Source organism: Gopherus evgoodei, chromosome 20 (genome assembly GCF_007399415.2).
Source record: "Gopherus evgoodei ecotype Sinaloan lineage chromosome 20, rGopEvg1_v1.p, whole genome shotgun sequence".
NCBI classification, from domain to species: Eukaryota; Metazoa; Chordata; order Testudines; family Testudinidae; genus Gopherus; species Gopherus evgoodei.
This window is the reverse complement of record NC_044341.1, coordinates 11206382-11219411: the sequence shown is the minus strand read 5'-3', so window position 1 is coordinate 11219411 and position 13030 is coordinate 11206382. Positions and strand designations below refer to the sequence as shown.

The window sequence follows — 13030 nt, the reverse complement described above, 5'->3', positions numbered from 1 at the left end:
GCCTTAAGATAGTAAAAATCCCTGCCCAAGAGCCAAGTGGGTACATTTTAGAAAGGGCCATTTCGCACCCAAGGAGGTTGAGAATCACGATTCAGAATTTAGCCATTTAGAGTCAAAGGAGGTTTCCATAACCCAGGGCTCAGCAGACTCAACTTCACATCTTTGAAGGGGGGGAAAAAGATGGGGCAGAGGGGGTCCTTTTCTTAAACTGGAGTTAAGGCTGGAGGCTCAAAAAAATTACTGTGAGCCCTGCCAGGCTTTTCAAAGTGGCCCAGCTGTATTAAAGCCAGGAAATCCAAAACAATTCAAATAAAATATTAGAACATAGAACTGGTGTCGGGAAAAACTCCTCTGGGAAGGGAAGGTAGGGTTAGCTGCTTTTTAATTCTGCTTCTACTTATCGGTCAACTATAGAAGGGGCTGTTCTCTCAGCAGTCAGGAAGAGTGATTCTTAAACGTGGTCTCCAGCCCCCCGATCTGTTGCCACATTGGCTAACCACCCATCCCCCCACCCTCCTAACGTGAGGCTTCTTGGTTAGCCCCTTTGGGGCATGCCCGTACTTGCGCCCTCTTCGCCAGACAGCAAGTCAAATGGAAACTTTGATTTGCCTCCAAAGAACGAGAGAAGTCGAGAGAGACAGACTTCAGCCGGCTACACATGCGAGACACGACAAAGTTGTTTGCCCAGCGGATCTAGGATTCATCACTGCAGGTAATGCGCCCATATTCGTCACTGGTTCGCCAACCTCACGCCCCTCTTGCATCCCCCGTCCACTAGCTGATGCAACTGGGGTAAAACGTATTATGTCATGTCAGAATTGTTACAGAATCCCTGACGCAACCGGGCTGGACCTGGAGCGCCCCCCTCCCCAAATCATTAAGACTGGAAAAGTAAACAGCCCCTAAGTTACAGACCAGGGCAGCAAAGGAGAGAAGGACACTGGAAAACGATCACAAAGGCCCTTCCCAGTCCCGGGGAAAAAAATGGGGTATTCCCCCTCCCATTACCTCTTTATTCCTCAAATCGCCACACTGCTCGCAGGGTAAATAACCCTTGATATCCGTGCAGCCGCAGCCATCGGAGCCTGCAACAATCATGGTGCTGCTCGGCGGGGGGGCGAGGCTCGGCAGGGTGGGGGAGACGTGCTGCGCGCGGGGCTCGGTCCACGGCTCCGGTTATCTGTCCGGGGGGCGAAGGTGCATAGCGGATCGGGCAGCCCGCGGAGGCGTCAGTGTCACGGCAGCAGGTCGGTGTCCCGGGGTTCTAGGGCCGAACGTCCGAACGCCGCAGGGTTCTGGAACGTCCGGGCGCATCCGCGTTCTAGAACGCCCCAGGGCTCAGCAAGAACCCGCCGGACCGCACGTAGCACTGACCCGCGGATCAGGCGCGCCCCCCGCCCCAGCTGCTCTCTCATAAAGCTCGAGGCGGGCGGAACGGCAGCCGGCTCTGCCCGCGGACCCAATCGCCTTGCAGGAGGAGGAGCCTCCTCCAGAGCCAGGACTCAGCCCCCTAAACTTCTCCTCCAATAGGAAAGGACAGAGCCGCTTGGGCTTTCGGGAATGCTAGTTTCAAGCGCTGTTTACTACTTTGGGGCAGAGCAGACCTGCTTGGAAGAGAAGTGGGTGCAAATGTTGCTGTTACTGAGGGCTGAACGCTGCCATTTGAAGAAAGAACAGGAGTACTTGTGGCACCTTAGAGACTAACAAATTTATTTCAGCATGAGCTTTCGTGAGCTACAGCCCACTTCATCGGATGCATAGAACGGAACACACATCCGAAGAAGTGAGCTGTAGCTCACGAAAGCTCATGCTGAAATAAATTTGTTAGTCTCTAAGGTGCCACAAGTACTCCTGTTCTTTTTGCGGATACAGACTAACACGTCTGCTACTCTGAAAGCTGCCATTTGAATGCAACAAAGACACGCATCGGATTGTGCCGCCCTCATCACGGGATTTCTTAGTTTTCTTTGGAGAAATACACTGACGTAAAACTTGATTCTCCTGGCGGGGAGCGGGGGGTGGAGTGGATGAGAGGAGATTAGAGAGGAACAAGGAAGGAAAAAAGCCCTTACCACTGAAAGTATTTATAAAAGGTCCCTCTCGTAAGGTGCATTCCTGTTCCTGAGATCAAAATCTAGCCACCTGCCTATGTACAGACCTTAAAGTGGTTTGAAAAACAGTGTGTGTGGGAGGGATGTCAAAACTGGGAGCAGCAGAGTTGGTAAAACTGCTTGACGTGACCTGAATAGATTTTTAAATATATTTTTTGGCCTGATCTGTGACCTCTTGTAACTGTCCCCGCACTTTGAGCATCCACCACATCCCCCCTTCTAAGACTGATGGAGCTATCTAAAGATAACAAGTATGAACGGCCAGACTGGGTCAGACCAAAGGTTAATATAGTCCAGTATCCTGTCTTCCAACAGTGGCCAATGCCAGGTGCCCGTGGGTGGTGCATGAACTGGCTGGGGAGGCTAGCCCTCAGCCCTGCCCCTTCCATCCAAGGTCATGCCCCTTCTACACCCCTTGGAACCCAGAGCCCCTCTACGGCCCCTACCACAGGCTGGCTAGTGCCTGCAGCCCCCCCAGCCCTGGAGGGCCAGCAGGAAGAGCATGCAGCGCCATTGCAGCCCCCTAGCCCCAGGAAGGCCAGTGGCACCGACAAAGTGGTGCCCTGAGGGCAAAGTGTGGGTGGGGCCATACCGGGCTGTTCGGGGAGGCACAGTCTCCCCTACCCGCTGCCCATGCAGGTGCCCCAGAGGGAATGAACAGAACAGAATCATCAAGTGATCCATCCCCTGTCGCCCATTCCCAACTTCTGGCAAAACACAATCTGAATTCACATGTTAAAGGCTAATAAACGAAACCCATGCCTTAGCCAAATAAACCTGCCAAACACAGAGAGGAAAATCAAAACAACCTCTAAATAAATAAAGGAAATAACTCTAAACAAACAACAAGGGCCCGACTCCTCTCTCCAATGCATGGGTGTAATTCAGCCACATTCAGGGTCAGCAATTTTGTGGAAGTCACAAACAAGCCAGGTTCCTAGTCTGAAGGCCTGACTGGCCTTTAGGTGGGGACAGAAAATAGCTTGATCAACAAATTTTTTTCAATAGTACATTTTTCTTGGATGGTGCAAAACCACTGATCAGGAGAAAAACAACACAGGGCTAAAGAAAGGTGATGACGGGAGTTCAAAGATTAGCTCTCTTTAAAGAACATTTGTTCCCTGCAGGTTCAGAGGGCTGACGCTGGATCACAAACTCCTCCGGCCTAAGGGATTTCTGAATATGCAGAGAAGAAATTGGCACATCGGTGTCCTGCGCCCATTCATCATTGCCCTTGTGCTGTCATTTACACTACTGCAAAGTGGATGTAAAATGCTACAAAATTAGAACACCATTTCCACTCACTTTTACACGCGTGTATATGACAACACCAGGTGTAGGGCAATGGAGAATCAGGCCCATTATATATGAAAAGGAACTCAAGGCCCACAAGATTAACATTCACACATACCGGGCCTGATTCTCCTCTCACATCAGTTTACACCAGCGTGGAGTAAGGCCTTATCTACGCTTAACCCTTCTAGAGCATAGCTTTGTCAGTCAGGGGTGTGAAAAAACCCACTCCTCCTAGTGACACACTTGTGCTGACAAAATGCCCAGTGTAGGTGCAGTGACACTGACAGAATAGTGCTGCTGCGTCAGCACAATTGATGCTGTTCACAGAGGTAATGGCACAGTGTGGAGGGGATAACAAATAAGGATTATGGGGTTGAGCAGAGAGGAGGAGGGGAAACCAGGACTGGAATAAAAAGGGGAGCTACAAGTCAGAGTCCTGGGTTCACCTCTCCCCATAGCTTCCCCTGCTATCCTACGTCCCATTCATACTAAGTTGTATGGTTTTTTGATGTATCCACTAGAGACTGGGTGGCGATCACCCCATTCCTGGTCCTTTATATTTGTCTTAGACATGGCTTATTATTCCCTACATTAGGGCACAGATTCTGATAAGCAACACACAAGGCCAGACAACTGGCCGTGTTATTAATGGAGCTACGCCGGAGATGAACTCAGTCCATCATTTCATCGAACAATCAATCAGAAAGCGCAGTCCCAAATTCTGCTCTCAGCTACCCTGGTTCAGCCCCTATTGATTTCCACCCTCATTGATTTGAATAACAATCACCACATTTCTACCAAAAAAAGAGCCCCAGACAATAGTGCCGAGAACAATCTGCTTCGGTGTCAAGAGCCACACATGGCAAAGTCCAGAAAACAGAAGTAGCTGCACAAACACGTCTGTATTTGCCTGGCAACAGCCTCCTCCTGCTCCAATCCAGAACGCCTGCCAGTTAGGTGAAAATTCTTTGCCCCTTGGCTGAGTGGTACTTCCAAGTACAGCCAATGGATGGGCAGCTCAACAAGGGACGGCGGAGCGTGGTTGGCTGAAGACTGCAGGCCGCTCAGCCAGTCCTGCAAGGAGCACAACAAAGGGAAAAGAGGAAGCTTGCAGTTGCAGCTTATACAGTCAAACTGATTTTTTCCCTCTGGCTGGTAAAGCCCCACACGCAACTAGTGTTATTTTTAGCAGCGTTTTGCAATGGCAGCTTACTGCAAAACTCTGGCTTGACAAGTTCTGGGTCCTTTAACCATCCTTTGTGCAAAGAGACCCCCGTTTGCCCCCATTCCCTTCAGACCTGTGCACACTGCAGCTCAAATCATTGCAGCAAGGTTCGCATCCTTGACCACATGATCAGTGTGGTCAGGGAGGCCAGATTCTTCTCTCTCTTGTGAATCCATCAGGTCCAACTCCTCCCATGTTACTCTAGGGTTTAAAACTCTGGAGAGGCCAAACAGCGGGGCAAGAGCCTTTTTAACTTGCTTTTTTTAAATTGCATGTGACGTGAGATGAAGACAAGCCCAAGACCCAGACCCAAATCCTCCTGAACTCTAGGGAAGGCTGGGCCTGGCCCTATAATGGTTCCAAATCAGAACCAGAGCTTCCTATCTCTCAGCTTGGACTTATCTCTCAGTCTCAAATCAGAACCAAAAAATATGAACAGATCAAGCCTTGGCAAAAATTTGGGTTGAACCTGGAATTCCAAGGCAAACCACAGTGCAGCCTCCATCTCTCCAGATAGCAATGCTCTCAGCAGAGGCAAAGCATCGATCCATGAGCAAATTCAGAAACTCTTTCTCCCCTGCTTCACATCCTGCCTCGTCATTTACACCTGGACAGAGAAGGTGTAAAGTTCACCACTCATTCACACCAATGGTGCCGTTGCACACTCACTTTTCACAGGGTGAATGGCAATGTGAGGTGGCAAGGCAGGAAATCAGCTTCCCTCATAAGTCAGGAGTCAGCAGGGTGACGTTGGCGCAAGGGAGACCAGAACCATCTCAAAACACTGGCTCTAAACCAGTTCTTTCCCCTTAAAGCCTCCACCAGCTCACAGCGATTCACCCCCTCCAGCACACTGCAAGGCTGTATGTACGTGCAGCAAAAGCAAAGGGATGGAGCAGCTTCTCCCAGGTTCATTAACCCCAGCGCAGGGTCAGAGGAGGAGCCTTGCATGGCTGGTGTGACCAGCTTGGCTGTTTGTCAGAAGCCCAGGAGTGACAGATGCCTTGAGAAGCAGCTGGGCTTTGGGGGACGTTGAGGTAATTAGCACTGGGACGGAGCGCTAGGGACTCTTGTATACCCGGTGACTTGGACAAAGCCCCGAGCAGCAGCAGGTCGGGATGCAGCCTGCTCCCTGAGCTGCTTCTCCTTTTAGCCTGGTTAATGAGAGCATGTATCTCCATTATTATCCCAGCACAGCCTCCTGGGTCCCAGAAGCTGTTACCAAGAGGGGAAAAGGGCAAGCTTCCCCTTTGATTGGCTGGCTCCCAAAGTCCTCTCTCTCTCCCAAGCAGCCCACTAACACGCTTGTCTGGGACCGTGTCCCTGTGTCACATCATTTCCCCTAGCAAGCAGAGCACACCCCCTAACCCTCTCCTCCCAATACGCCCACCCCCAGCTACCAACAAGCCCAAGAGGGAGGATGTTGGAAAAAGGAAAACATTAAAAAAGGGAAGAAAGAGCACCCAGGGATCTACAGGTTAGCCTCACTTCAGTCCCCGGCAAAATCATGGAGCAGGTCCTCGAGGAATCCATTTTGAAGCACTTGGAGGAGAGGAAGGTGATCAGGAACAGTCAACATGGATTCACCAAGGGCAAGTCATGCCTGACCAACCTGATTGCCTTCTATGACAAGATAACTGGCTCTGTGGATATGGGAAAAGCAGTGGATGTGATATATCTTGACTTTAGCAAAGCTTTGATATGGTCCTCCAACAGTATTCTTGCCAAAAAGTTAAAGAAGTATGGGCTGGATGAATGGACTATAAGGTGGACAGAAAGCTGGCTAGATTGTCGGGCTCAACGGGTAGTGATCAACGGCTCCATGTCTAGTTGGCAGCCGGTATCAACTGGAGTGCCCCAAGGGTCGGTCCTGGGGCCGGTTGTGTTCAACATTATTAATGATCTGGATGATGGGGTTAATTGCACCCTCAGCAAGTTCACAGTTGACACTAAGATGGCAGAAGAGGTAGATATGCTGGAGGCTAGGGATAGGGTCCAGAGTGACCTAGACAAATTGGAGGATTGGGCCAAAAGAAATCTGATGAGGTTCAACAAGGACAAGTGCACTTAGGGAGGAAGAATCCCATGCACTGCTATAGACTGGGGACCGACTGGCTAAGTGGCAGTTCTTCAGAAAAGGACCTGGGATTACAGTGGACGAGAAGCTGGATATGAGTCAGCAGTGGTGCCCTTGTTGCCAAGAAGACCAAACAGCATATTGGGTTGTATTAGTAAGATCATTGCCAGCCAGGGGAGGCTCTAGCTTTTTTGCTGCCCCAAGCACGGCAAGCAGGCTGCCTTCGGCAGCATGCCTGCGGGAGGTCGGCCGGTCCCGTGGCTTCAGCATACCTGCCGCCGAATTGCCGCCGAATCCGCTGGACCAGTGGACCTCCCACAGGCAAGCTGCCAAAGGCAGCCTGACTGCCGCTCTCTCAGGGACTGGCAGGGCGCCCTCTGCGGCTTGCCGCCCCAGGCACGGGCTTGGAACCCTGGTGCCTGGAGCCGCCGCTGTTGGCAGCGGATCGAGGGAAGTTATTATTCCCCTCTATTCGGCACTGGTGAGGCCACACCTGGAGTCTTGTGTCCAGTTTTGGTCCTCCCACTACAGAGGGATGTGGACAAATTGGAGAGAGGTCCAGCGGAGGACAATGAAATGATTAGGGGGCTGGGGCATATGACTTACGAGGAGAGGCTGAGGGAACTGGGATTATTTAGTCTGCAGAAGAGTGAGGGGGGATTTGATAGCTGCTTTCAACTACCTGAAGGGGGATTCCAAAGAGGATGGAGCTCGGCTGTTCTCAGTGGTGGCAGATGACAGAACAAGGAGCAATGGTCTCAAGTTGCAATGAGGGAGATCCAGGTTGGATATTAAGAAACATTATTTCACTAGGAGGATGGTGAAGCACTGGAATGGGTTACCTAGGGAGGTGGTGGAATCTCCATCCTTAGAGGTTTTTAAGGCCCGGCTTGACAAAGCCCTGGCTGGGATGATTTAGTTGCTGTTGGTCCTGCTTTTAACAGGGGATTGGACTAGATGACCTCCTGAGGTCTCTTCCAACCCTGATCGTCTATGATTCTACATGTGGTCTAGTGACTAGAGGACAGGACTCTTGGGTTCCATTCTTGACTCTGCTACTGACTTGCTGTGTGGCCTTGCACAAGTCACTTGCCTTTCTGTGACTCAGCTTCCCTCTCTATGAAATGGGGGTGGTAACCCTTTGCCACACCCAGAGCAGATTGGGCTGTGAAGCATCATTCATGAATGTTTGCAAACCACAGAGCCTCTGGTGGAAGGTGCTACAGGAGGGCAGCATGTTGTCATGACATGCTACTTCCTCAGGCAAGGTCCCAAAGCCCACAATCCACATGCTAGTAAAGCCATGCTAGCCAACAGCAGCAGTAGGGGATGTTCTGGCACGTGGGAAAACCCGCTCCTCCTATGGAAAAAGCCCCAGGATCATTAACATCCTCACAGAGCAGACAAGACATTGCATTTTGACAATTCACTGCAAATACCCCCAGCGGAAGCACACCCACCCACACACAAAGCCATCTGCCACACAAGTATGATCAGGCTGATTTGACCCACTGGCTCCAAGGAGTCTGGGTATTTCAAGCCTGAGGCTTAGGCTGCTAAGCCACCCCATCTCTAGCAGTACACTATGTGCAGAGGTGGGAGCAGATAGGCCGATTGCTGCCAGCTTTCACCTGTGCCTGGAAACGCACGGACCTGCATGCCACCTGAAGATCAAGAAGAGATATGTTGCCATGCCCACCTGCAAACGCAAGGGCTGCTGTTATCCAAGGCCACAAACCATGAATTTGCTCTAATTTAACCTGTCGGCCTTGAGCCTAACTCTGCTCTCACTTACGCCAGTGTAAATCAGGAGTAACTCCACTGAAATCAATGGAGTTGGCCCAGTGTAAACAGAATGGAAGATCAGAATCAGGATCTTGGTCTCACTTTACTCTTTGCTCCCTCTTTGGGCCTGAAGCCTGCCTGCTCTCCTCCCCGTCCTTCTCACACCACACCTCCAATGTTTCATACACTGATCATCTTGGTTCAAGAGCCTTCTCCTCAGCAACTGCAGCTGCCTAGAACAGTGCATCCTGTTTGAAAAGGTTTCTTTCCTCCCAATCACTCAGGCATCTCTATGGCCTTCAATAATATTGATCTCTGGCTCCTTGTCTATTCCTATCCCCTTCTTTATCCATCTCTTAGTGGCTTTAGGACCAAGTGCACAGGCAAGTCCCAGAAGTGCATGTGCACTCTTAGCTGCAGCCCTCCAGCTGATCATAACCCTCTCACTGTTACCTTCTACCCTCCTGCTTGCTTATTGCAGCCACCTGTTAGACTCTAAGCAGTTTGGGGGCAGGGACCATTTTTGTTATGTGTGCGTACAGCACCTAGCACACTGGGGCGGGGGCCTCCAGTACTACTGCCATACAAATTATAATTCATCTTCATCATCTCCTGCATGGACTCCTCCTGACCACTGAGGAGGTGCAGTGCCATCATGCTCCTTCTCTTGGGAAGGGGCATGCAGATGGAGAAATGACAAGCTGGCACTGATCGGTTCAACTCCCTGCCCCCACACCAGTAGCAAATTTAGCAGGAGAAGCAGGGCAGATCCTGCAGGTTCTTTCCCTCCTAAGCCACCACCTGATACAGGGCTCCAGGCTTGGCTGAGGAATTGCACGGCACGTGCAGGAGAGCAGGCCTTGGGTTGTAGGAGGCCAGGCAAGATTGCCTGCAAATGCTTTCCAGGTGATGACGACACAGGTTCTTGTTTCATTCCCCCACTAGGGTTTCTGTTGAGACAGGCACAAAAATCCAGCCAGGAGGCAGAAGAGGCAGCCTGAGATCCCTACAAGAGGCCTCTAAACCTCCCTGATTTGGTTGATTGACCTCTCAGGCTGCTGTGGCAACAGCTGCCCTTACCTCCCATCGGTGGGTCAAGGTGTGATGGTGCCTCACACTCAGAACCTGACTCAGTGATGCTCTGTGTCCTGCTCTCCTTGGCGGACAGCATGTGACCAGCCTCTGTGCCTGCCTTTCAGAGCACCGCTGTGCGGTTCTGTCCCACCATGAGACCATGTCTCACTACATAGTGCTAGGCAGTCTGCTCAACATTGACCATCGCTTTGTGTCCGACAGAGCGAGAGAGGTTTGTATGGATATACTGAAAGATCCAACAGGCTCTTGCCTGCTCTGTCATTGGCTCTCCTGTGCTCCCAGTTGCCGAGGGGGTCCAGGCACAGAGTGTAGACATGTGGAAAGTGTAATACAATAGAGTAATAATTAACGACCATTTGCTAAGCCGCCCTTTCAGGGGAAGAGAATTTTTGATGTGTGGTACATTTTGCACTGCTTTACAGAGCCGGTGTCATTAGCTAACAGGCCAGCGGGGTGGCTATACTCCCAGCATCAGGTATGGGCCATCTAGACTCGCTGGAACCACGGGTTCAAATGATGCCGCCAGGGGTCGACTCAGCCTTTCGTCTGGTAACGGCTGCTAAGTGGAGTCATGCGGAGTTCACTGTGCGCATGGGATTTTCCAGGTGCTGCCTTCAAACCCAAGTCCCACCTAGGGTGACCAGATGTCCAATTTTATAGGGACAGTGTGATATTTGGGGCTTTTTCTTATATAGGTGCCATTTACCCCTCACCCCATCCCGATTTTTCACACTTGCTATCTGGTCACCCTAGTCCCAACCCCCACCCATCTGGACAATATAGATCCTGTGAGGTTTCTGATCAGAGCAGGGAGGTTTCCTCTGGGGGTTTGGCCAGAATTTTACCCTGCCCATTTTTCTGTGCTCTGGCTGTGGCTTTTCACCCCAGAGCTGGCTGCACTTCCATGGTGGGTGAAGGGATTCTTTGCTGCAGAGGGACAGAGTGGGCCCAGCTGTCTCGTCAAGGTGGAGAGGGGAGGACATAAGCGTTCTGACTGTGGGTGCGGTGCCCAGGCAGGCAAATGACACATGGGGAGGATGGTCTGTGCTGCAACTCCAATGTGCCTGGGGACACAGGGGCCTAGTGGTTGATTTCAGGGGATTGGCTCAGTTACCGGCTCAGGCTATGCCTTACTGGGTCACAGAGTGACAGTGTGAAATAAATTAATCGCTATTAATCACACTGTTCAACAATAGAATACTATTTTAAATATTTTTGGATGTTTACTACATTTTCAAATGTATTAATTTCAATTACAACACAGAATATGAAGTGTACAGTGCTCACTTTATATTTTTGATTATAAATATTGCACTGTAAAAATCAAAATTGTTTTTCAATTCACTTCATACAAGTAGTGTAGTGCGATCTCTTTATCGTGAAAGTTGAACTTACAAATATAGAATTAGGTACAAAAAATACATTCAAAAAGAAAACAGAGCCTACAAGTCTATTCAGTCCTACTTCTTGGTCAGCCAATCACTCAGGCAAACAAGGTTGGTTACACTTTGCAGGAAATAATACTGCCTGCTTCTTGTTTACAATGTCACTTGAAATTGAGAACAGGCATTCGTATGGAACTCTTGTAGCCAGCGTTGCAAGATATTTACGTGCCAGATGCGCTAAAGATTCAGATGTCCCTGCATGCTTCAACCACCATTCCAGAGGACATGCTTCCATGCTGATGATGGGTTTTGCCTGATAACGATCCAAAGCAGAGCAGACCGACGCATGTTCATTTTCATCATCTGAGTCAGATGCCACCAGAAGAAGGTTGATTTTCTTTTTTGATGGTTTGGATTCCGTAGTGTGACAAAGTTCCTCCTCTACCTTGGTGGGTCCTGCGCTTATTGGCAGATTTGCTCACCTCAGTGATCTTCCCCACAGTCTGGATCAACTCCTCCTGTGTCTGATCAGGAGTTGGGAGGTTTGGGGGGAACCCGGGCCCACCCTCTACTCCAGGTTGCAGCCCAGGGCCCTGTGGATTGTAGCTGCCTATAGTGCCTCTTGTAACAGTTGCATGACAGCTACAACTCCCTGGGCTAATTCCCCATGGCCTCCTCCAAACACTTTCTTTATCCTCACCACAGGACCTTCCTCCTGGTGTCTGATAAGGCTTGTACTCCGTAGTCCTCCAGCAGCACACCCTCTCACTCTCAGCTCCTTGTGCCTCTTGCTCCCAGCTCCTCACAAACACTTACTCTCCTCTAGTTCCTCCCTCCCTGACTGGCGTGAGCTCCTTTTTAAACCCAGGTGCCCTGATTAGCCTGCCTTGATTGGCTGCAGGTGTTCTAATCAGCCTGTCTGCCTTAATTGGTTCTAGCAGGTTCCTGATTACTCTAGTGCAGCCCCTGCTCTAGTCACTCAGGGAACAGAAAACTACTCAGCCAGTGACTAGTATATTTGCCCTCTACCAGACTCCTGTACCACACCGGCCTGGGTCTGTCACAGTAGTTTCTGCATCAGAGTGTTGCTCTTTTAAAACTTCTGAGAGCATACTCCACACCTCGTCCCTCTCAGATTTTGGAAGGCACTTCAGATTCTTAAACCTTGGGTTGAGTGCTGTTGCTAATTTTAGAAATCTCACATCACTACCTTCTTTGCAGTTTGTCAAATCTGCTGTGAAAGTGTTCTTAAAACGAACATGTGTTGTGTCATCATCCAAAATTGCTATAACATGAAATATATGCAGAATGTGGGTAAAATAGAGCAGGAGACATACAATTCTCCCCCCAAGAAGTACAGTCACAAATGTAATTGATGCATTATTTTTTTAATGAGCATCATCAGCATGGAAGCATGTCCTCTGGAATGGTGGCCGAAGCATGAAGGGGCACACGAATGTTTAGCATATCTGGCATGTAAATACCTTGCAACACTGGCTACAAAAGTGCCATGCGAATGCCTGTTCTCACTTTCAGGTGACATTGTAAATAAGAAGCAGGCAGCAGTATCTCCCATCAATGTAAACAAACTTGTTTATCTTCATGATTGGCAGAATAAGAAGTAGGACCGAGTGGACTTGTAGGCTCTAAAGTTTTACACTATTTTGTTTTTGAGTGCAGTTATGTAGCCAAAAAAAAAAAAATCTGCATTGCAAATTTCACTTTCACAAGAAGAGATTGCACTTCAGTACTTTTATGAGGTGAACTGAAAAATACTATTTCTTTTGTTATTTTTACAATGCATATATTTGTAATAAAAAATAAGAAGAAATAATAAGAAAAAGTGAGCACTATGCACTTTGTGTTCTGTGTTATAATTGAAATCAATATCGAAAATGTAGAAAAACATCCAAAAATATTTACTAAATTTCAACTGGTATTCTATTGTTATAAGTGCGATTAATCACGATTAATTTTTTTGAGTTAATTGCATGAGATAACTGCGATTAATTGACAGCCCTAGAAATAATACGCATTGATATGTGCAGCACATGGC

The 13030-nt window shown here is 49.3% G+C and overlaps 1 protein-coding gene across 4 annotated transcripts in view; it reads right to left on the bottom strand.

The window, feature by feature from the left end:
* Positions 1–13030, bottom strand: part of LOC115637739 (protein FAM76A) — a 62106-nt gene that overhangs the window by 22781 nt on the left and 26295 nt on the right. Inside the window, exon 1 of one of the 4 annotated variants that reach the window (XM_030539301.1) lies at positions 1009–1428. The exons of the other annotated variants lie outside the window; for them this stretch is intronic. Within the exon in view, the coding sequence (XP_030395161.1) occupies positions 1009–1098 (90 nt within the window). The 5' untranslated portion in view covers positions 1099–1428. Of the gene's footprint in view, positions 1–1008; positions 1429–13030 lie in introns of those variants that run through there. 4 annotated transcript variants of the gene reach the window in all.